At 40.4% G+C, this 25,631-nt stretch overlaps 1 protein-coding gene across 1 annotated transcript in view; it reads right to left on the bottom strand.

Moving 5' to 3' along the window:
* HSD17B4 (hydroxysteroid 17-beta dehydrogenase 4) overlaps window positions 1-25,631 on the bottom strand; it is a 107,599-nt gene that overhangs the window by 31,086 nt on the left and 50,882 nt on the right. The window contains exons 15-17 of the mRNA XM_034774494.1: window positions 23,572-23,643; window positions 20,819-20,922; window positions 12,736-12,801 (exon numbers count right to left, since the gene is read on the bottom strand). Of these exons, the coding sequence (XP_034630385.1) occupies window positions 12,736-12,801; window positions 20,819-20,922; window positions 23,572-23,643 (242 nt within the window). The remainder of the gene's footprint in view (window positions 1-12,735; window positions 12,802-20,818; window positions 20,923-23,571; window positions 23,644-25,631) is intronic.

Genomic DNA, 25,631 nt, shown 5'->3' with positions numbered 1-25,631 from the left:
GGTTAGAACTTTTTAAAATTGAGGAAACACTTGCCCTTTGTCTGTCTGTCTGGTTGTTCTCCTGGGGAGAAGGGAACAGGGCAGCAGTTATGTTGTAAGAAGCTTGGGCCAGGCATGAAAACCCATCAGTATCATACCTAGAAACTACTCATTTGAAACCCCAGATATGCAAGTAGATCAGGAAATGTCTAGGAAGACGCGATTAGGTTTATCTCTCATTTCTTTATGGCTTGTGGATTCCTCTGTGCTAACGCCAAGTGCTTTTTGTTTTGCTTATAACCTTTAAGCTGGACCTCAAGAAAGCTCTTCTTGATACTTAATTCTTGTAGGTTTTTTTTTAATCTAGCAAATGCCCAAATTCCCAGATGTATTTTCTTTCTTTTTATTAATAAAATTTACTTTTTTCAAGAACAGAATTGGATTTTTGTGTCTTAAGAGGTTTGCGCACATGTTTAATTAGCTGGTGGCAACAGCTGATTTCTTTCTTTCTTTCTTTCTTTGCTCTTCCCCGGGCGGGAGGGGTGAAAGGGCTTGAGGGTACCCCACAGGAAGGAATTCCCAAGTTCGCCTTTCTGGGTTCTCAAAGGGGTTCTGCACTTGGGTGGTGACAGCATCTACCCATCCAAGGTCAAGGAGAAGCTAGAACCTTGGGAGTTTAATACAAGCTTGGAGTGGCCAGTATTAATTTTTAGAATCCTTGCGGGCCCCCACTTCCTACACTCAAAGTGCCAGAATGGGGAATCAGCCTTGACACACCCAGTAAATGGAGCTAACATAACCTGCAAGGGTGGCATCAGACTCAGAAACCAAGGAGTGAGCTCTCGCATGCAAGGTCTCTGAAGGCAGAGCCAGTGCTGTGCCAGAAGGCGTTGAGGCTGACCTACAGCCTGGGTGGCCCCCACCTGAGGTGCTGACCCAGAAGCCGGAGCCCCACCTCCTGGGGATGAAGCGGTGGTAAGGGCTTGGGCTATAGCCCCGCCAGGGAGCAGGGCTCCAGATCACGCGGGGTACCTGGGCTCAGGGCTTCAGCCCCTGGCTCCTGCATGGTGGCTCTCTGCTTCAGCCTTGTAGGGGAACCAGGGCTTGGGGCTCCAGGATTCAGCCCTGCAGCTCCCAGCTTTAGCCCCATGGAAGCAACCAGGTTCATGGCTCCAGGCTTCAGCCCCATAGCGGCGTCTTGCCGCCACGCTCCCATCTGGGAGCGGGGAGGCAGCATCATGGAGCTTCTCACCTCCAGCGGGGAGATCCACACATGGAGTCCAGTCAGCAGCCATGCTTCTGGCAGGAAGCCAGGACCCTGTGGGACAGTGGCAGCCTGGCTTGGAGTGAAGACCCGGCAGCAATGACAGCCAACAGCCGATGTAAGAAACACAGTGTCTACATAGACACTGTGTGGCCCTAACTACATCAACATAAGCCTTACACCTCTCGTTGAAGTGAATTTATTATGTTGGCATAGCAGGGGAGTTACACTTATGGGAGGGGCATTTCAGTGAGTACACTGCCACTATTTTGTCTATGGCAGCTGACTTTTGTTGACAAAACTGTGTAGTGTAGACAAGGCCTAATAGTCTAAAGTACAAACACACAACTGTCAAGTCTTAACTACTGCACTAAGCTCTACAAATGAGAGCTCTGTAAATGGGAAGGCAGGACTAACTTGCTGCGGGGACAGGAGAGGAGAATTTGGACCAAGTTATCCATAAGAGGCTGGTATATTTGGTTCTGTGAGATGAGTAAAGTCACGCTGAGTGGGAAGTTGATGGCACCCCTTATTGTCAGGAAGTAGAGAGGAGCAATATGAAAAGCAGATTAGCTAAAACAAGGAGTGTCTTTGTTAGGAGTAATCTGTGGCCTTGATGCCACTGCGATCAAAGATAGATGGCAGTCATTTTAAAAGCGAGCAGCATGTGGCCTCAGTCCCATTAACAACAGTAGGAGATTACAGCCATTTTGAAAAAAAGCAGTGCTTCATGGAATTTTCTGAAATAGAAATTGTTCTCCATTACAAAAGAGGCTGAAGAATAGCAGCAAAAAATTACCCTTAATCCTAAAATGTTCACGTGTGGCCTGAGTAAAAGAATTCAGTGAGTTATAACTAAATGGGAAGTTTCAGTATCTTTGCTATTCTGCTACTTTGCTGCTAAATTTCTTAAAGGACCTATTTTTAATTACTTTTAAATCAAACTAATTAACAGATTTACTTGTAAATTGTTGGAAAATTCATTATATACTCAAAAAATAATTTTGGGGAGCATATATTTTATTTTTCATACATAATAAGGACATTAAATGCCTGCTTTAAGCGCAAAACTTGACTCAAACCTAGCTATGTAGCTGCAACCAGTATCTTTAAATGAAGTGGTGCTTGAGTTGAGGAGAAAAGTGGAGGAGAATTTTTATAATCCACGCTTTAAAAAAAAAATGCAACTAAAGTATAGATTGAGATTAGTTTTTATAAACTAAAAACATGACATGCTTACTTCTTATAAAAACTACCAAGTAGTGTTTAGAAATAACTAGGTTCAGAACATTAAATGCAATCAATACATTTGATCAAAAATCAAAAGCATTAAAGTGTTTTACCTTTCTTCAACATTCATCTTAATAGAAATGTTCTCAGTTACAAAAGCATAAGACGTAACTGGATAAAACAGAGTTCAGGTTTAATGCAGCCAAGTTAGACCTGTCAACAATTTCTTTTCACTGAAAGCAGTCTTCTGTATTATTTCATTATATGAATAGTATTCCAAAACAAAAGCAGATTTAAAAAAAACAACCCAAACCTTGTTATCTTCTCTTTCTACGTCCCGACAATGATGACAGCATTTCCTGAAGTCTTCAGTGATAACATAAAAAAAGTGATCCATCCTTGGAGTTTGACAAGAGTCAATTGATTAGGGGTATTAGACTGAAGTCAGTCATAACATGGTTAGAGTGTTCTCCAATTAATAATAAACTGTCAAGTCTCATTTCCTAACAATTTAGGAGTTCTGCCAGATCACAAAAGGAAAGGCGATATTCAACCTGTCCGTGCCAATTTTTCAATCTTGCCTGCATACTACAATAAAGGTCACTGGTAAAGCTAACAGAAAAGGAAGCCAGCTATCCATTTATACATTCTCCCTTCTGTCTGGAAAGAAGAGTTTTGTCTGAGAGGGTGTAACTTTTTCTTTGCCTAAAAAATACACATGCCAAAAATCACAGTTTCGCTAATGAATAGCAGCAGTCAAACATCCTCATGCAGGAAAAAAGCTGATTGCTAGAACAAGGCTCTGGATCTATATATTTCCAAGTGTTGTGTTCTGCCACAAGAGGCTGGTCCACAGTAACCCCCCACTTCGAACTAAGATACGCAACTTCAGCTACGTGAGCAACGTAGCTGAAGTCGAAGTATCTTAGTTCGAGCTTACCACGGGTCCAGACACGGCAGGCAGGCTCCCCCGTCGACTCTGCGTACTCCTCTCGCGGAGCAGGAGTACCGGCGTCGATGGCGAGCACTTCCGGGATCGATCCATCGCATCTAGACAAGACGCGATAAATCGATCCCAGAAGATCAATTATACTTACCTCCGGGTCCGGCGGTAAGCATAGACGTACCCAAAGGTACTACAGAGCTCTCTCTTACCCATGCCACCAAAAGTTTCTAGTTCAACTAATAGATCCAATATAGGCTCTGATCTAGAGAAGTCCTTAAGTGCCTAGCTGAATAGGGATGGGCTTAAGCATATGCTTAAATTTAAGCACATCTATTTAAGTACTTTGCTGAACCAGGGCCTTAAGCATTCAAAATTATGTTAATCACCTATTTTTGCAAGGTAGGTAATGGGAGGGAGGAATGAGTAGATGATACAAAACAGTACAAATATACTGTACTTTGCAGATAATAAATCTTTCTATTCACCTTAGAGGAGGAGATATATGTGAAACAAGTAGCTTATAACTGGTTTCCAACAGCCAGAATATTTTTATGAAAATCCAGTGCATAAATTATTCAGTTCTTTGAGCAGATACTCACTATAGGAAATCTCAATCTATACTTAGCCAGATAACATTTACTTTTCAACACTGGACCCCATGAATGGAATACTATTCCAAGTCTGCCCCACCAAGACACTAAAGTCTACATTCAAATTTCTCCTTGACTTATTTTTTTTCCCATGCCCTTAACAACTATTGTTTAAAAAAAAAAAAAAAAAAAATTGTACCACCTAGACATGAATAAGACAAAATGAATTAACTACATGATTTACTGCAGTACCCCAGCTCTTCCTCACCCCACTCCATCCCTTCTTTCCCATTTATCCCACGATACATCTGTCAGATCTAAAATTAGATTGTAAACCCTTTGGGACCGGCACCAAGTCTGTGAGCTATGTGGTTTTAGATAACTTTTTGTCACTTTAAAACACTAATACACCTCTACCCCGATATAACGCTGTCCTCGAGAGCCAAAAAATCTTGCCGCGTTATAGGTGAAACCACATTATATCAAACTTGCTTTGTTCTGCCAGAGTGCACAGCCACGCCCCCCCAGAGCACTGCTTTACTGCATTATATCCGAATTCTTGTTATATTGGGTCGTGTTATATCAGGGTAGAGTTGTACCACCACCACCACCACCAGCAACATACAAAAATTCTTCTCTACTAGAACCTCAGTTAAACAGAAAAGCTAACCTAGGTTTATAACCTTTACTAAAAGTGGCATAAATATTTGTGCATACTTTGATAATACACACTGAATACGTGAAGGGGAGGATGGGTGGAGATGAAAGAGGTCTGTAAGTAAATAAAATGGCCAGTAGCACAATATATTCTTCCCCCATTCAACATCTTATAATACAGAACAAATGCTAATATATTCCAAATTCACAATCATCTTTATGCCTCCGAACTCAGAAAATTATATTTCTAGCTGCCCAGCAGGGATAAATTCAGGAAATGTAAAAATCTCACATCTTGAAAGTGGCATCATAAAATTTAATAAACTTTCTAAGTAATTTGCTATTATTAGGTGCTCGCTTACTTCACAATTTCAGGGAATTAACAGTGCAACATTCTCTGACTACTAAAGCCTCCAGACAAATTAAGAAAACATCACATCTTTGCAATGGCCTCACTCCTCTCTGCTCTGCCTGTACTGTCTTTTGTTTTTAAGCAAATCTTCTTGGCATGCTCTCGGAATTTGTGAGCCAACAGCAGCATTTCATTCTCTCCATCATGAAACAAATTATTCATGCTACAAACAACAAGAGTCACCTGCGGCTTCCAGGAGGCTCTCTTATGCTGTCCTCTGAAGTTAGTGTAAAGTTACATGTTTTCAGGGAATGTTGCACAAGGCAGAGAGTCAACATTCGTCTTTTAACCATTTTCCCCCCTCCAAGCACTCTGCTCTTTTCAGAATCTTCTCTTTTATATGGCTGTATCTTCACAACCTCCCAAATGGCGCTACCAACTGTTACATGCCAGCCTCTGAAAAATTCCTTCCTCTTTTGCATGCCTTATTGATTTGTTTTATTTAAAATAAAGGAAGGGCTATCAAAGGAATGAAGCGCCATGCAGAAATAATTACTACATATTCTAATTAAAGAAAATACCTTTATTTTTGCATTTTCTTTGGGGATCTAATCACTATTTCATACAAAGAAAGGAACTCAGGGGAGAGAATAAGAAAACTATTGGTCAGCTTCACAGAGTGCTGCAGAATATCACTTCAAGAGGGGGGGGAAATAAGAGGGTATGAAGTTCCCTAGGGTGAGGAAGCAAATATCCCCATTCCCCAAACCCATGGTGGCAGACAGACTCAGCCTTGATGTCCCTGCTATCTTTGGCTGAGTCTTCCTGTGGCTGATCAAAGGGAACCAAGAGAAAGCAGGATTATTTCCTGAAGGACTATCCGCTACCTTATCAGGAGATAAGACCAGTCCCCTTATCAGTGAAGCTATATAGAGAGTTATTGGTGAGGATCCACAAATGGAAGGGCAGGAAGTAAGAGAGGCAATATTACAGACACACATTCTATTCTGCACAGGCAACAGGAGATCTGTCTGGAGGGAAATACTCGGGCCCCAGTCCCACCATTACATTTACAGGTCTTGTCAGTTTCATCCCTTGAATAATGCAGGTATAGGTACCAAAAGCAAGACAGTTACTCTTTAGGCTCCCAACAGGCTTTATCTCAAGCTGCTAATCTAAGCTAAAAGCTGAGGTGCCATGTCTTCACTTCACATTTTAACTGGAGTCAGTCAACAAACCAAAGTAAGAAGAAACCTTTTTTGTTTTGTTTTTTTTTACAATGTAAGATATACTCTCTCACCTCCAATTTGCAATTCAGAGTTCCCTGAGCTTCATCTGTTTATAGAAACAATCATAACAGCAACAGTAGCATTTTGAGTCAGAAATAATCATTCTGACACAGCTGTTAAAAATGGGATGAAGTTGGGGGGAAGAGAGACAAATGGATTAAGAGGCAGAATTTTGTTCTTTTTTTTTTAAATGTACTAGATGTTGGCTTAATATATTACACTTTCTCAATATTTGGAATGCACTTATTTTTCACAGTATATAAAGCAAAAAATGTTTCATTTCCAAGTTCACTGGTCTGTAACAAAACTAGTATTGCACACACATTTTTATCTATCCTGAACGCCACTGTGTTCCTATTTAGATTTAGCACCACCATACTAACCGGGCTTGAAAAATTAACCAGTCACCTACTAGCAAAAGGTATAGCAGTACCAATGACAAAGGAATCAGACGGGGAACGGGGCCTACAGTGAGGTCCAGGGGCAATGCCCTGGTGATAACTCTTCCCAGCATCCCATGAGCCCACAGAGTTTCGAATATAAAATACTGAAACTGTCACACCAGTTAAGGCTGCTGATCCATCTAGACCAGTATCTGTTAGCATCAGAGAGAGCCCCAATAAGTCCCATTTCAGACCATTCTAGAATAACTCACTCAGTGGGAAAAATTCTTTATAACCTCTTTCAGTATTTGGTTGTGACTCCCACACTGCAGTGGTTCTCAACCAGGGTATGTGTACCCATGGGGGTATGCAGAGCCCTTCCAGTGAGTACATCAACTCATCTAGATATTTGCCTAGTTTTATAACAGGCTACGTAAAAGCACTAACAAACTCAGTATAAACTAAAATTTCACACAGATGACTTGTTTATACATTTCATTGTATAGTATATAGAGCAGAAAGTACAATATTTACATTTCAATTGATTTATTTTATAATTATATGGTAAATATGAGACAATAAGCAATTTTTCAGTAGTAGTGTGCTGTGACAGTCTGTATTTTTATGTCTGATTTTGTAAGCAAGTAGTTGTTAAGTGAAGTGTAACTTGGAGGTAACGCAAGACAAATCAGACTCCTGAAAGGGGTACAGTAGTCTGGAAAGGTTAGGAGCCACAGCCCTACTGTGTTTATCCTTCAGTGGGATTAGTCCAGCACAGGATGGACAGGCTTTGAAGCCCACAAGTTTTAAGTCTACCATGATAAAGAGCCCTGTGCAGAGAGGTTTATACAGATGAGTCAAAACAGTAGAGTTTGGGCCAGATGGGTTGGATAATTCACAGCTGTTGAATACAGCTGATGGCTCTGAGCTGGTTCTAGAGACTTCGGGAGGTCTTGAAAAAGATAGCCAGAGCTAAGAACTAGCAGGTTCGATACTTGCCAGATTCTGTCTCACCGTCATGAGCAGTAAGAGGAAGGGTCGTGACGACCCGGCCCTTTATGCCCTTGTTCAGGAGCATGAGGCAGCACAGGGGACATGCACGGCCCTGACAGATACAGTAACTCCTCACTTAACATTGTAATTATGTTCCTGAAAAATGCAACTTTAAGTGAAACGATGTTAAGCGAATCCAATTTCCCCATAAGAATTAATGTAAATGGGGCGGGGGGCGGTAGGTTTCAGGGAAATTTAATATTGTACAGAGCAATGATGATTAAAACAGGGTGACGACCTACTTTGGGGCCTGGACCCCAGTTTGAGAACCGCTTCACTAGAAGGTAATATAACACATCCTGTGCCAGTGGGTTTCGTAGTTACTAGCTAGACAGCAAACAAATGCTGAGTCTCAGGAATGACAATTTCAATTCCAGATGCTGTATTTCAACCCCCTTTTCCTCTATTCCCCTAGTATGTCCTCTCACCCCAGTCTGTGTCCCCCTGCTGCTATTCCCATTTCCCACCCATTTCTGTCCCCCTAGCCTGACACAACTCAAAATGTTCTTGTTGCTGTGCCCCTCTGGCTCCCTAGCCTAATCTTGGCCTCTACCTCCATCCTTCCCCAGCCCATCACTGCTATTGATTCAGGCTGCTTGCTCCTCTTCCTCCATGCTGCCTGGATCTGAGAAGGGGGCCAGTCTCCCAGTTCAGTGTCACTGTGGTCCCTAGCAGCAGAAATTGCATACAAAGTCCGGCTCAGCTCCGGGATGGAGTCTCTGGAGAATTTAGCTGCCAAATTAACAAGCTTTGACTGAACATGCACAAACTATGATTTTTGGATAAATTAGCTGCCAAATTTGGGTCGAATTTCATAAGTAGAGCAACAGACACGTACCTCGCCCCAGGCCAATCCCCTGTCAAATTACAAGTTCCTGTTTAAAAGCATAGAAGTGCTAAAGCTTCTCAAGAAAACAGCTGTATGATTTTTTTTTAATCTAGTCCAAACAAATGTGTTTGTCCCAAATCTCATTCTGAGAAACAGCTTAACTGTTTTTGCTGAAGCTTTCCAAAATTAATTCAGTTTGAAGCAGACACTCATCTTGGAAAATTTCAACACAAGACTGAAGTTTGGCATAGTTATAAGAAACTGAAAACAGGGTCTTATAATGGGAAGTGTCAGGCAACTTTTTGGCATGCTGAAGCATAAAAATTAGCATGAAAATCTAAATACCCCTGTGACATAAGTATTATCATTTTACGGATAGATAAACTGAAGCACAGAAGAGGTTAAGGGCTTGTCCCCAATAGCTTTGGTGTAGATTCTAATGCCCACCAGCATGTTATGTGCTAGCTGGCCCATGTGGACCCTGCTGGAGGCACTAAAATTTCCATAGTGCATGTTAATGTAGTACTATTTGAAACACAATTACAGTAATGTGCCTTAGGGAACTTTTTGCATGCACCAGAAGGGTCCACATGACGCAGTGAGTGCACAATACACTGGTGTGCACTAGAATTTACACCCCAGACAGCAAGGACTAAGACACTCTGTAAACAAGCCTTTAGTGACTTGCCCAAGTTCTCACAGTGAGACTAGAATCAAGGTCCAACTCTCAGTACTGTGCTTTAACCATAAGACTTTTCCACTGCATAGTTAACGGCGTGATATATGATCTTGCTAGGCTGCAAAGTTAGCGATACATTTTATATACTCAAATTTAACTAAAATAGCTCAGCCTACTCATACAGAGCCACCACCAAAATCCAAGAGAATTCCACGGACAGAGAGAGCACCCACAGAATATTCATAGTCAAAACCCGCCATAGAGAACTATAGAGCTCATGCCCAATGTATCTAATACTACTTTTACCAATAGAAAAGAATTCTGCAGCTGATATAATATCAGATATTTTATTGAAGAAATACAAATGGTTATTTGACACCACATAGTACTTCTACCTCTGCTTGTAGTTGGGTAGATTTCTCACTTAAGTGTGCACCATCAATGACAGTGGAAGAAAAGAGAACAAGTCGCATATAAAAGAGAGAAAATTACAACTGCTGAAGATGTGTTCTTGAAAAATCTTTCCCATTTTTATTATCGACCAGCCTCACCTCCAGCATTGTAAATTCAGAACATTATATCCACTACCAAAGTTAATTAAAAATTCATTCCACTCCACCTGTTTCCCCAGGAGAAAAAGAATCATAGATCATATCTGAAGCAGACGCACAACACACATGGTAGTGTTACAAACATCATCTTATTGCGTTACTTAGAAAGCTATGAAGAGCATCATCTGACCAAGTCAATTTTTCTGCATAATTTCTACTCATTGCTACTTATTGTGTAAGTATCTCACCAATGAAAGATGTTTCTAAGATGCTAAAAATACATTTTGGAGAAGGGTAAAAAGGAGCAAGTCTAACTAGATATGTATCACAGGTTGTGTATTTTAACTGCCTGATTAATCATTTAGTGGAATCTATTTCCATTCAATCATTTAAATTATCAGGTTGACAACTGACAGGACAAGAGTAACTAGATGATACTGCAGGCTCTATAACTACATTAAGTGTCCCCTATGGGGCTGAAATTGAATGATTCATCTCTTGTTAAACTACTAATAGTCAAACGCTTTCTGGACTTTTTTGATCTTCTGTCAAAAATTCCATTTTATTCAAAGATTTACAGCAGTGAATGCAGTAAACCATTGTTCAGATTAGATTGAGAGCAGGCCAGAAAAGTCCTTGTTTGTCCACTCCAGTGCGTCCATGTTTGTACCTATTAATGCAATAGGACAGACAAAAATATTGATACAAAAAATGACCTCTTTGTGGAATGATTCCCCTGTATAGGGTGTTGTAGGGTTCCATTCTGTCATACATTTTGTTCAATATGCACACAAAGAGTAAGATGACTGGCCTGGAGTGGTATTAGCACTCTAACAGCACTCAGTTCCAAGGCTCTCTTTCCCTGGTTCGGAGAGCAAAGTACCATTTTATCTGCATCTGCATACAGGTAAAAGTTGCAACCTCTCTCCCTCTTGGACATGGACTTTGCCAAAGTTATTTGTCTCTTTGTTGTCTCGATATAGAACAACCCTTGAAGCTTCTCAATGTTCAATGCCAATTTAGGACCTAATGCAACTCCCACTGAAGATATTCAGAGTCTATTGACTTCAATAAAAGTTTAAATGGGTCCTTGCGAGATGTGCATCTGTTCTGTAATAATTTATGGATACTGTATATCAACCCAGTTATTACAGTGTTTACTGTATGACTATAGTAGGCTAAATCAGAAAGCTTATTGGGAAACAAACGGGAAAGCAAAACAATAGCTTCAACAAACATCTGAGGGCTGTTACAGGGCAATGGGAGAGCAGCTGGCCCTAAAGAGACTGACTCAACTTTATACTGGGGCCACCAAGCTGGTTTTTGATTAGCAGGGCCAAAACATCTGGGAACTGAGAAGAGAAAGGAACTCTGCTGGATAAAAAGCAACACACTCTGTCTAGGGGAAAGGATGTTGTCTGGGAGCTGGAGCGACTGTCACACTGGCTGTGGATTTCTGAAGAAGCTAGGCGTGACTGCATCACCATCACAGGATGGTGGGGATTTATGTCATACAGACACGTATGACTTATTTATTGTTCTCAAATCCTTTTTCTCTTAGGTCATGCTTTGTTCCTATTGTTTCAGTGAAACCATGCTTTGATTTATGAAGGCTGTTGGGTCACTCTATTCACCACTAGTCAGACTCCTGACAAGGAATACCAAACTAAGTCAGACAGTTTGGGTATGCATGGTTGAGACACAGGGTACTATAGCTCAGGGCCCAGTCTAGGAGTGGGAGAATAAAGCTATTCCACCCAGAAGAGGTAAGGACATGAGGTCTGACACTTGAGGGGGTGAATTCAGAGACCAGAAAGGGGACACAGAAGCAGCTAGCCCTACAATTGTGACAGCTTTCACTTAACAGGACCCATTACCAGAGTGCTGAATGCCACATCTATTCTTGGAAGACGGAGCTGGCTTGCAGTTGCATTCAAGGTGTTTATATTAAGCCATACATAGTTTGAATCCTAACTTGCAGAAAATGCCTCCCTCCCTTGGCTCCAACATGATGGCTGAGTAACAAGATCAGCTGGGGTTTTTTACTAACAGTCCCTAACTTTAAACATTTAAAAAAAACAAACAGGTAAAATTTTCAAAAGCACTGAAGTCACTTAAGAGCTTGCTCTCATTTTCAAAAGGTAACTTAAGCACTTAAGAGCCAAAGTTCCATTGGTAGTCAATGGAACTTCGGCTCCGAAAAGGACTATAAGTTGCATTTGAAGATGGTCCTTAGACACTTTTGATATTTTCACCCAGAGCTCTATTGATGGACTGCTGTTAGCTTCTGAATTTTTTTTATTATCTGTTGACCTTCAAAAAACAATGCAAGACTCATCTATTTATTCAGGCTTTTGCTGTGGGGGAAATGATTGTACTTGAAGTATTAAAAGTGTGGATCTTGGCAGAGGGAAGTGCCAAAAGGTTTCACTGTTTTTGTCAAAAGGTTTCACTGTTTTTGTTTTTAATTTCTATATATGCAACCAGAGGTTAAGAGGAGTGTATGCTTTAAAAAACATTAACAACATTTTGACTGCATCACTCAGCACCACTGTGTTCTGAACCACCAGTGTTACTTTGTTCCATATCTTGTCACACACAGGCATTGGTACACGTTTTCAAAAATTCCTATTCTAATGAAAATTATTTTTCACAAATACAACATGACATGCTAATCATTTTAGCCTCTTTCCCATTATATAGCATTTTTACATTAGAAAAACTTGATTAGATTATAAGCCTTTCAAAAGCAAAGAACATCATACATAAAAGTTTAAATACACAGAGTTATGATATTCCAAAGCAGAACACTTTATAACTTTATTTTAGTGAAAATAGAGAATTTATTAAAAATAAGGAGGGACAGGGGTAGGAGATTTCCCCAAGTAAATCTGATAAAGAAACTTTCCTTCCTTGAAAAAGTAAAACTTTACCTGATCAGCTGTAGTGACATCAGAAAGTACAGCATCAGGTGTTCTATTAGGCGGGTTCACTGTTACCTGAATGGAAAGAGTTAGAATATTTAAATGCAAAAAGATCACTCTCCTTTACCCACCCTAAAATCATAATCAGATATGTTTAAAGAGAACTAAAATTAATGCTTTCCCAGGGATGGGGGTTAAAACGTATTTAAGGATAAGGAGAAAAAATTTCCAACACGCTCAAAAAAGTTTACATCAAGATTCTCTTTAAACATACAACATCAATACATTTTTGCCACAAATTCGCCACTGCAAAATAACACTGCTTTTAACATTGGACATTCCAGGGTCTTGCGTCATTTTACGAAAGCCAATAAGAATAACTGATGATCACTCCATTAGGTTTACAAACATCTGCTCTAACAACAATTTTAAGGCAACACACACCAAGCTATAAAGTGATTATTGATTCTAAAGCATTAAATCTGGTTTACACTTATACAGCAGACCATTTTAAAGACATTTTTTTCCAAACTATATTAAAAAAAAATAAAGCTCAAGAAAGATTATTAGTTTCTCTACAAACTAACACTTTCACGGTTTGATCCAACTTTGAAACCTATCAAAACCAAGGTTAACATTTCGGACCATAAATTGAAGGGGTGTAGGGGAAAAAAGCTATTTAAATACTGCCTTATAACAAGAGCTTAACCAACTTTTGAAAAAGTTCACTATATGAATGACTCTGGACCTTATCTTAGTCTTTCAAAGCCTCTGGCTTTTTATTCTTTATCCTCCCAATTACATGCTGCATTTTGAACCCTATCACTTGAAACAAGGTCCTCTATGGCTTTGTTTTTTTGATTATGTAAATTGTAAACTCAACATGACAGTCTGTCAGACTCCATCTTAAACGGCTGATTTGTATGGAGCGAAAATATCGCAACCGGTTGAAAACTATTCAAGCAGCTGAAATTTATTCTTGAAAACCCACAAAGAGAAAATATTTACAATGGTAGATATATTTCTGATTTGTACCAATAGCAAGTCAGTTCTACAGTATATCATTGCCTTTCTGAGAGGTGCACTAAAGAGAATGAATGCTAGTTTAACCCATTAGATGGTATGAAGATACCGGCTTACTTTCCACAGCAGACACCCTAATTGGTGGTGGTTTGTGTAAATTATCCCAGGAAGGAGTGGGAGATCCACTGAATTAAAGTGCTGGCACAGTAGCATATTATGCAATGTTTTGCCTTGCCTCTATTCAGAAGCCTAGATAAGAAAGTGAGACTCCCACCACTAGGCTAATGGAGAATTAATTGGCAATGACATGAAACATTTGGTGTGGGAAAGAGCAAGACATACTTATTTACCACTGTAAGAAGCACTATGGCTGGATGGATTCTGGCTTTGATCCTAAGTCTGCTTATCCCCCAACAGAAGCAGAATATAAGAAAATGCTTTAATAAAAATTGCAAAATACTGGGGGGAAAAAAATCGCATTTGAAGTTTGATCTGATGTTCAAATTCTAATAATACTAGCTACAGTGTACTGAGCCTGTACAGGAAGCAATTAAGACAGAGGATTCTTTGCCACCAGAACACCTACAAAATCTCAAATAGCAAAGAGTCTGTGCTGTGGACAGCTTGCTTTATCTGTGCTCTCTTCTCCTATGAACAGGGAGCCCCTTCACCCCTGGGGAAGAAACAGTGTGATTATGGAGGGGGAAATTCCTCTAATTCATACAGAGCTTTCCATGGAAGAGCAAGATCTTGGGAACGTAACTTCTGGGCTCCCTTCTGTTTGAGTTTAGGCTGGCACTGCTCCCTAAGGATCTCGGTGAGCTAGATCTTCTCCTGGCTAAAGACTAGTTAACGTAACAATATTAGAACTATTAGCTTCTAACTGAATAAATAGTAATGCCACCACCTAGCGCTTACATGGTCCTTTTCATCCGTAGATCCCAAAGTGCTTTACAGGAGCTCAGCATCCTTTTCCCCATTTCACATATGGGGAAACTGAAGCACAGAGATTAAAGTGACTTGTTTAAGATCACCAGCAGGCAAGTGGCAGAGCCATGAATATAATCCAGGGCTCCTGACTGCCAGCCAATCGTGCAGTCCACTAGGCTACATAGAATAATTAGTATTTACTTGCTTTCAGACCTGAGAGGAAAGAGATAAGGTAGAGGATAGTTTTGGGTAATTGCTTTTTTGTCCCTGTGACAAAGTGGGACTGTGCTTAATGTTTCCGCTGAATACTGTGTGTGCGCGCCTCAGTTTCCCCTATGCATTTCTTAAGTCTCCAGTGTGCATAAATGGCCGACACCCTGTATCCTGGCAACAAATGTCTGGGGTCCTTCCCCCTGCAAGGGACTGGCTAAAGGTGAACAAAGATCAGATGACCTCCTGGCCCGGGAAAGAGACAAAGGACAGAGGAGGAGGGGCTGGAGGGGGTTTTCAGTTTGGAGCTGGCTGGGGACGGGGAGTGAGTGCAGACGGGGTTGTCTGGCTCGCTAGGCCCCAGAATGGACCCGGCTGAGGGGTCCCGTTCTCTGGACCTACAAGCTCTGTTTTAGACCATGTTCCTGTCATCTAATAAACCTCTGTTTTACTGGCTGGCTAAGAGTCACGTCTGACTGCGAAGTGGAGGTGCGTGCAGGACCCTCTGGCTTCCCCAGGACCCCACCCGGGTGGACTCGTTATGGGAAGCACACGGAGGGGCATATGCTGAATGCTCCAAGGTCAGACCCAGGAAGGTGAAGCTGTGTGAGCTTCTTGCCCTGAAGACAGTCCGCTCCAAGGGAGGAGGCGGCTCCCTAAAGTCCTGACTGGCTTTGTGGGGAGCAGTTCCTGAGCATCGCCTGGGGACTCCATGAGAGTCCCAAGAGCTGGCTTCTCTTTCTGTTAATGTGCACATAGGGTCAATGCAGGGTTCATAAGGTGGCATGGGATTAAGTGTTTTCAGTATGCTGGAACACTTATATGTTGCATGAGCCATAGCAAGAGGCTGAGTGCAGGGTAGTGATTGGGACATGAGGGCTGTTTGAGGCTGTTAGTAGGTCAGTAGGGGCAATTGGAGGAAATGGCAAAGATCATCTCAGCCCCATCTGACAGAGAACTCCTCAGCTGCGTGTCAGAAAACTTCACAATTCAGGGGTCTTATATTCCCAGTTGCTGATAAGCAATCATAACAACGAACGGGGTGACTTTTCTCAGTCTGTGTTTGCTCAGAAGTTTGTGATCCCATCTCTGGGGCACAGGCCTTATTAGAATCATCCACGCCTTTGCCAATTCAGAACACTACAAAGGAACTAGTCCTCAAATTAACTCAGAAACTGAAGATGGTACAGGAAGTGGTGGCCAACTTGATAAACACAGTGCATTTTGCCATGAATACATGATAGCAGTGCTCTAGAATTTGCATGGCCTGCCTGTGGATTTCCATCTGGAGGTAAAGATACCATTTCTGTCTTATTAAGCCCTAACTGGCTTGAGACACACGAAAGACCCCACCGCTCCCACCATTCAACACTGCTTTAGACGAAAGGTGGTGTTCAAGCTCCAGCTCTTTTAATACATGACAGAGGGAGCTGCTCGAAATGTGTTCTGTATGAGGACCCCTAACTTCGAAATTCACTACCATCTCTGGTCTGAAACAGCCTGAAATTTGTGGGCAATCTACCGTCAAGCCTTGCTATTTGGACAAGGCTAATGTTGAGGAAATTAAGTTGTAGATTTGAATTTGGGAGGGATTCGTATTTTTTAGGAACTGAAGTGGGAAAGTATATGATTTGGGACTAGATTCTTGTGTGTGGGGAAAGGCTGTTTGATTTGCTATTTCTGTTTGTGTCTTAACATAAAAATACAATTAACTATCACAAGGATACCTAGAGTTTGGAATAGGCATTCTTTTCATGTTTTATTTACATTAAAAATTAGATAAAAATCACTTATCACACTCTAGGTCTAAGCACATACCACACATTACAATCAAACTCTGTGCTAGATATTAGAATACTGATTTTAGAGTACTGAGGTACAGTGATTGAAAGATTTGACAAAAATTATAGTAACTCCAGAGGCAGAGTTTAGAACAGAACTCTCAGTACTCTTCTATAATCCTGCACATCCTACCTTTATATCTAGATCACCAATAGCTGAGACAAAGTTTAACATTATTGCATTATCAGACATTTTCCTACACATTTTCATATTTGGCAACTTCCCCATATCGTGCAGGTACACATTGTTTGTAGCAAATACATAGCCCTAGAAGGAATTAGATAAAAAATTAAAAATCATCCAGGCAATCCAAGTTATATTCTATCCTCATCTGGATTTCCCTGTATGTTAAAAAGCCTCAAGGAGAAAGTTTCACTAAATGAAGAAATAAATCCTAAGGACAACAATTTATTCATTTGTTGTGATGTAGGAGGCTCACATACAAACAAGATTACATCAGTGTGACAGAGAATAATTTTCTCAGTGTTAACATAAGAAAACTAAATACCATCACTACTTTCCTAAACAAGAATCAGTACTATATAATTTTAGTCTATACTTTTTGGCCCAGGAGGTTTTTAATTTATTATGGGGGGGAGGGATAGCTCAGTGATTTGAGCATTGGCCTGTTAAACCTAGGGTTGAGAGTTCAATCCTTGAGGGGGCCACTTAGGGATCTGGGGCAAAATTAGTATTTGGTCCTGCTAGTGAAGGCAGGGGGCTGAACTCAATGACCTTTCAAGGTCCCTTCCAGTTCTAGGAGATAGGATATCTCCATTAATTTATTTTATTTTATCTAATTTCTAGTGGGCCTATGTTTTTCTTACAAGCACCATGTTAGACAAAAAAGTCCATGAATGTTGAGCTGGGCCACTAATACCACCACTACTGAATTTAGTAACAGATCATTTGGGCTGCTGTGTTTACACAGATGGTCTCATTGAAATCAGGTTTATGATGATAAAGTGTTCTGTTAAATTTGTCAAGGAGACGTTGAAGAGTTGTGCCCCTGTGTAAAACAAGCATGATTCATCAATTTTCTGTTTATAAGCATATGATATATTTAGAGAGCCTCACCCCACACCTGCTGTGATTGGGTGTACCTCTAGATTTGAGCTTGAGATTAAAAAATCTGAACACAGTGGATAGAGATGTAAAATCTAAAAATTGAAATCTAAAAATCAAAAAGATTTTTTTAGTTGGTCAATTTACTGCTTTTGAAGTTGAATTAATATCTCAGAAAGCAGTCCACATGGGACTATGGATGTACAAGAATAGGCCCTCCATTACAAACTAAAAATAAATTATCTTCTATGGTGCAGTGCCTACTACAGGGCAAAGCCCACATGATTATTATGTATTACTACTTGTCTTACAGTACTGCCTAAAGGCCCCGATCTGGAAAAGAGTCCTATTGTGCTGACTGTCCTTCTTACCATTTACATGCCATGTTTTCCCTCTCATTTAGATGAATAGCTGCTTTATCCATTTGGACTTGCGTTTAGGGCACATATACAATAAACCTCACTGTGCCATTGTATGTCACTTGCCAACTACCTCCCAAGATGCTAGAGTTTCACTCTAGATAATAATCCAGAGAGACAGTAGAGAAAGCCAATATTTCTTTTTTCTGCTTCTGAAATCTCACACACATAACTGCATCGGTTTAGAAACAGAGCTACATCTAGAGGTTTTTTCCATGAACAGCATGTTCTGCAAGCCATTTTAAACAAACAGGAGGAACACCAGTTGTTTGAAAGCTCCTTAGCTGGGAATTTCATTTTTTACTAAACATGCAAACATTAAAAACATTCATAATATAATTACATAAGAAATCAAGTACTGTGGGGCAAAGATCCTATGAAGTCAAGATTACATTAATCAAAATCAATATTTATTGTTTTGTATTCCCCTCGCCCACAACTGATTCTGTGTGCATGCTCATAGGTGCATAACTACACTGAAGGCCATTAAAGTCTAGATTTCTGTCATTACAGTTACAAGAAGAGAGATTCAAAATACTTCTTTAAACTAAAAGAATTTGTGTGGTATATGGTACAAAGTATCTACTAAAGGGATATATCTGTAAAGTCTTAAGCACATGATTAACAATGGGACTACTACTATGAGGGTAGTTACATGTGTGGTGTTACCAGCTGCATTCAAAAAATGGCTCAATTTTTTTCCTGTAGAAAAGTAAAGTATTTGAAAGTGGCACATAGGTATATATTCAAGTGCTAGGATGATAAAATGGCAAAGCATAAATTTTGCACAGAACATAAAACAACCAGGACCCCTTGATTCAAGGAGATTCAGTATAAGCCAGGGATCAGCAACCTTTGGCACACGGCCTGCCAGGGTAAGCACCTTGGCGGGCCAGGCCAGTTTGTTTACCTGACATGTCCGCAGGTTCAGACGATCGCGACTCCCACTGGCCACGGTTCGCCGCTCCAGGCCAATGGGGGAGGCGGGAAGTGGCGCGGGCTGAGGGATGTGCTGGCCGCCCTCATTGGCCCGCCACCCTCATTGGCCTGGAGCAGCGAACCGCAGCCAGTGGGAGTGGCAATCGGCCAAACCTGCGGACACGGCAGGTAAACAAACTGGCCCGGCCCGCCAGGGTGCTTACCCTGCAGGCTGCATGCCAAAGGTTGCCAATCCCTGGTATAAACCAACAATAAAGAAAAGAACAGTGAAAACGCCTCTGAAGGGGTCTAAATCTCTGTGCTACTTGTAAAAAGAGAAAAAATTAGTAGCCAGAAATCCTACTCTTCAAGTCGGTCTATAGGAGAGGTTGCACTCTCAGAATCTAATACAAAGAGACTCAAAAAAAAAAAAAAAAAGTTCTTTACACTGGATTGACTTTAGATGTTCTGCAAGGCTTTTGCTGCCCTAGATATTAATACAGAGACTTCAGAGATTTCCGAAGAGTTGACAGATCAAAAGGAAAGTGAGTAAACAAACAAACATTTTCCTTCAGCTTCTAGCAAAGAACTCTGCACCCCTCCTTCTAGTTACGGAGAACGTAATCAAGTCACATTGGGGGCAACCAAACAAAAGCTGTGAGGCAATCACAAAAGTGCTATACAATGCCTAAATTAAGATTGGCCTACATCAAACCGGGGGGGTCATGGAATGTATTCTGGGGGTGAGTGTGAGAAGCTTTGGGGGGGGGGGAAATCTACTGCACACATTTTACTCATAGCAATGAATAACTAGCAAAGCTGATTCCTTCAGACATATCAGGTGTGGGTGGGGGGGGTCTACTTAAATTATGGACAAAATCGCACATTTTTCAGGGGTTGGTCAAGGCATAAAGAGCGAACTTTACAGATGTGTTCATATGGTTGCATATTCCATGCCACCCTTACTTCTGCATTGCTGCTGGCAGCAGCACTGCCTTCAAAGCTAGGCGCCCAGTCAGCAGCCACCACTGTCGAACCGCTCAGCACTGAAAGCAGCGTGGAGGTAAGGGTGGCAATATTGTGAGCCCCCTACAATTGGCTTGTGACCCCCGTTTCGGTGGGACCCCCAGTTGAGAAACATCATGCACTTTCGTATAATTTTACCCTATATACTTAAATGTCTCTGTCTGAATCAATGCCTTACTGTTTTTAATATTTAGTGAGAGTTGCATGTTGATTTTTTATTATTGGTGTATGAACTTGTGTGGCAGGAGGCAGGGGAGCATAAACTACTACAGACAGAAAGAAGGGGGGCGCAATCAAATAAGTTTGAGAACCACTAGCCTACATCATACTCTGAGGTCAACATAACTGTTGCTAGCTTGGCTAGTGAACAGATGATTCCCTCAGAAGATGACCTACAGTCTAAGTTCACAGACCTCAAAGTAAAGACCAGCTTAGACTGCAACTATGAAACAGCTTCTCCCACTTTAATCAGCCACCTCAACCTGTACTGCTCAGGCAATTCAGTCCTGAAACACTGTTCAGAATCTGCTTATGTCTGTCTTCTGCTGTGTCATTCCCAAGCTAACTGATCATCCCTAATCAAGATACTAATTATTTTTCTTATATTACATTCAGTGAAAGACAATAGTTATTTCATCTGAAATACATTTAAAATTTACCTTCGCCTTTTCTGATGTTCGTTTTCCACCAAATCCTCCAGCTCCAACAATAAACAGAGAGAACTGATTATAGCATAACAGATCCTTTCCACAGTAGGTATGAACTGGAAGACAATACAAAAAAATGAGAGGTTATAGTCTCTTTTTTGACTACTCCTAACAGACCCCTCTCGGAGCCAATGGATATTGAATAGCTTTGTTTTATATATGCCAGTATTCATCTCCACAAGTTAGGGGACAATGTCCTCACTTCTGAATGGCACTGTCATAAATCATTTCCTAACAAGTGAAGATTAATGTCCTGTTTAAAACTATGCTATTATAGATGCTCTTTACACAAAAGTATTAAAATGAAAAAATGAGCTATCAAAATGCTGATGACATACCAAGTGCTAAAAAAAATGGTTGACAACACACGAAGTGCTGAAATTAATGTTTATTTCAACATTTCACACATCATTAGCTACTTATTTTAATACTATAGCACTATGCCATAAAATGTGATTTATTAGAAGCCATTAACAATCCTTGGTGAAAAAACACATTCACAACCTCATACACAACAAAGCAGCACTAATATTGTATGTGGAAAAAGCAACCCCAAAGGAAGATTTAATTTAAGGTCACTTGGTTTTCTTTTTGTTAAAGTCACTTTTGATTTTGCTGAACTTGAAGTATTTATAGTTACTGAGGTGAAACAGAAATCTCTCTATTTCCAATTTATTCTCACTTATTATTCCATTAGGACACAGACCAGCATTCATACTTAAACTTATTGCCAGTAGTGCACCACTTCCACTTATACTGGGTGCCTAGTTTCTCTCATAAGCAGCTAACCTTTAATGACCCAGACCAGAACCTTTAGGTTTGTTACAGAAATAGACAGACTGGTTTGGATAAACGTCTAATGGGCCCAAACCTTGGCTTTTCAATCGTTCCTCTGTGGAAGTAAAGCATAACTAGGAAGGATTAGGATGGAGAGCAGTTAGCTTTTTGCCAGACTGAGCCATTAACTAGCGTGACAAAGTTCCTCCTCTATCTTGGTGAGTCCTGCGCTTATTGGCGGATTTTCTTGCCTCAGAGATTCATCACGTGGGTTGGGGAACAGCCCAGAGACCTTCCCCTCTGGAAGAACCCACAGTCCAGGTCAATTGGGAGGTTGGGGGGAACCGAGGCCCACCCTCTACTCCGGGTTCCAGCCCAGGGCCCTGTGGACTGCAGCTGTCTATAGCACCTCCTGTAACAGCTGCATGACAGCTACAACTGCCTGGGCTACTTCCCCATGGCCTCCTTATTCTCACCACAGGACCTTCCTCCTGGTGTCTGGAAATGCTTGTGCTCCTCAGACCTCCAGCAGCATCCCCTCTCACTCTCTGCTCCTTGTGCCTCTTGCTACCAGCTCCTCACACTCACACCACAAACTGAAGTGAGCTCCTTTTTAAAACCCAGGTGCCCTGATTAGCCTGCCTTAATAGATTCTAGAAGCTTCTTCTTAATTGGCTCCAGGTGTCCTAATTAGCCTGCCTGCCTTAACTGGTTCTGGCAGGTTCCTGATTACTCTAGTACAGCCCCTGCTGTACTACTCAAGGAACAGAAAACTACTCTAGCAACCAGTATATTTGCCCTCTACCAGACTCCTGTACCCCACTGGTCTGGGTCTGTCACACTGATAAGAAACTGGAAAGGCAGAGATCAGGAATTAGTAGTATTATTTGGAGGTTTTGAGGAAACGGTAGGGGGAAAATTTTAAAGGGTTCATATAGCAATCTAAACAGTACACTACCTCAAAAAATCTGGTGGTTCATTCCCTATTAGTCTCATTCTAAAATTTGAACTTCCCAACAGTCATATTATACCATAACCATGTCCCCAGAAATCAAGACCCATTTATTTTGTGAAAGAAAAATACAAGTTATGGATTTCTTGGGCCTACTAAATTAATGCACGAGCAGAAAAAAAATTAACAAAAAGAATACAAACATTTCAGGACATAACTTAAAGGATGTCCTTTCATAAAATTCAAGTTGGTAGTCAATTTAATTAGATCAGGGGTAGGCAACCTATGGCACGCATGCTGAAGGCGGCATGCAAGCTGATTTTCAGTGGCACTCACACTGCCCGGGTCCTGGCCACCAGTTCGAGGGGCTCTGCATTTTAATTTAATTTTAAATGAAGCTTCTTAAACATTTTAAAAACTTTATTTACTTTACATACAACAATAGTTTAGTTATATATTATAGCAAGAGACCTTCTAAAAACGTTAACGTATTACTGGCACGCAAAACCTTAAATTAGAGTGAGTAAACGAAGACTTGGCACACCGCTTCTGAAAGGTTGCCGACCCCTAAATTAGATGTTGGATTTTACACACACACACCCACACCCCCATTTTTAAGAGAAACACAGTTTAAGCTAACCAACTTCAGATAAGACTATGTATTAAAAGTATTAGCTTTGTTCTGTTTGTGTATTCAGCACCATCTCTCTCCTCAGGTGGGCAGGAACAATACTGAATCTTCTGTCAATGTTCTCTCAAAAAGGAGTATTCTTAATGTCAGTATCCTAGCTATTCCAAAGAACAAGGCAACATGCACATGATTGCAAATTAATTCATTTCTCAGCAGTCACAGGGCCATGTGGCCAGAACCTAAGAATTTAAACTAATTTTAGGCTGAAAGTTATTGTTAGCATAGGTTAAATTTTGAGACTGTCAGCTTCGATTGTGTCTCTTTAATAAGTTACCATATGGTTACCATCTAAGAGAATAAGTGCTCCTGAGCCTTTGTCAAGAATATCAGCAATAGTTGATTCTGAAGTTAACGATCCTGAAAGGAGAGAGAATAGGAAAATACATATGTTGTAGTATAAAGGTCTTAAATTACAATACAACATGAATTTTGCAGGAGTATTTTAGCAAAGCTAATTACAAATATTCCCAGGTTTATAATACACACAAGTAAAGTTTTAGAACATATAAATTAGAAATAATTTATTTCTAATATATTAATACAATGCAGGTGAGGTTTTTGTTTAAAATGTCAGTTAACAGGAACCGGTATATGTTTAGATCCCAATCCTGTAACTGACTCCAGTGTCCACTCAGAGCCTCACTGCATTTGAGAGGCATCTGCCTGGGTGGAGATAGTTGCCAGATTGAGGCTTACCTAAATGGTGAGTTAGCTCGTGGCAAACCAGGATGTGAATCTACAGTGTACTAATTTGCCATATAAACCCTGGTACCTAAAAGTTCCATAGTGCACTCTGACATACTCCTATTTCAAGCATCAATACATCAAAGTGCACTATGAAACTTAGTGCGCAGTAACAGGGTCCACATGGCAAAGCTAGCACACTGTACATTCACATCCTGGCTTGCTGTGCACTAACTCATCATGTAGACAAGCCACTAGTGTCTACCAGAAGTTAAGGTGCACTCACGTCTGGAATATTTATGAACCTCTCAAGGTTTAGACTGGCTCATTAATTTCACAACAATAACTGTATGAGTGTTGAAGCTTATTCATATATCTTTTCCCAGTAGAACCCTTGGACACAGTCTACCAAAAACAGGATAACTGGCAGGTGTGCCAAGGAAGAGAAACAGGCATATACTGCAAAGGATTATTGTGAGACTTAATATGCCCATTGAAAATCATGCTTCAGTCTGAAAATATTTTACCTCTTATTTTTAACAGTAACGACTAAAATTATAATTGATAGAAACAATTTAACTGCTTTTTTCTATTTGTCTTCTTGATGCATTTTGTGTAAAGTTAATGAAAGTATTTGTAATATGGAGAAACAATTTACTTTCCTCCGAGTTTCACACACAAACAGAAAGGGAGGGAAAACAAATTACATTTTGTGAAACATAAGAAAATAATTATAAAACCACAGAAACTGTCAGGTCACTGAGAAGCAAAAGTAGCACCTGAAACCACTACCAACATCTGTCTCAAAATGAAATAGGTTGCAAGTTGATTGACTGTCCTTTAAGGCAAAGCTTGCTGATGAAGCACATATAGATTGTAAATGCTATATAAGTGCAAAATATAGTGAATCAAAAGTAGACACTTCTGAATACACACAAAATATACTGTTTATCTCAGCCCTTAGAGCAGGTCCACTTCCCAAAAGCAACTATTTACAAAACTTGAAAAATTAATGGCTCTCTATAGTCTTAAAGTTTTGTACTTCACATTAAATCTCCCACTACTTCTCTTTTATTTGTAAAGAGTCTTCTCCTAGAGAACGTAGACAAGTTGTATCACATATACTAATTATTTGGTGCAGGAAGCGCAAAGTATTTATTTAGCCATTTCGTATGTCCTCTTTCTTTATCCAGAATGCTCACACTACATGTGGACCAATATTGCCTATCATATTCCACTACAACTTGTAATGCTGAATGTCAAATAGCAGGAAAATGTTCGGTTTACTGTCTTCTCATGTCACTGGTACATAAAAATATAATTAAAAGAGCTTCTGAATCCGCGACAACACCCTAACTATCAAGTACTGCAAAAAGCTCTAGTTAAAATGTTTAGCCTTTATCAGGCTAGGGACTTCTTCCCCTCCCAATAAACCCTTTTAACACAATCCATTTTCAATTATTAAACCCAAAATGTTCAAAGAATCGGGCTCTTAACCATCACAAGCTTTCTTATCATTCAAAGTTATAAAATACAAGATTTTAAGCATAACTTGAATATTGAAGCCAAGCTTCTCTCAAACAAGTGTCTCTGTGTTCTTATCCTGAATATTTTACACTTTTAGACCTCTAGGGAGGCAAATGAAAATTCTTGCATTTCAA

This window comes from Trachemys scripta, chromosome 6, assembly GCF_013100865.1.
Source record: "Trachemys scripta elegans isolate TJP31775 chromosome 6, CAS_Tse_1.0, whole genome shotgun sequence".
Taxonomy (NCBI): domain Eukaryota; kingdom Metazoa; phylum Chordata; order Testudines; family Emydidae; genus Trachemys; species Trachemys scripta.
This window is presented reverse-complemented; position numbering and strand designations above follow the sequence as displayed.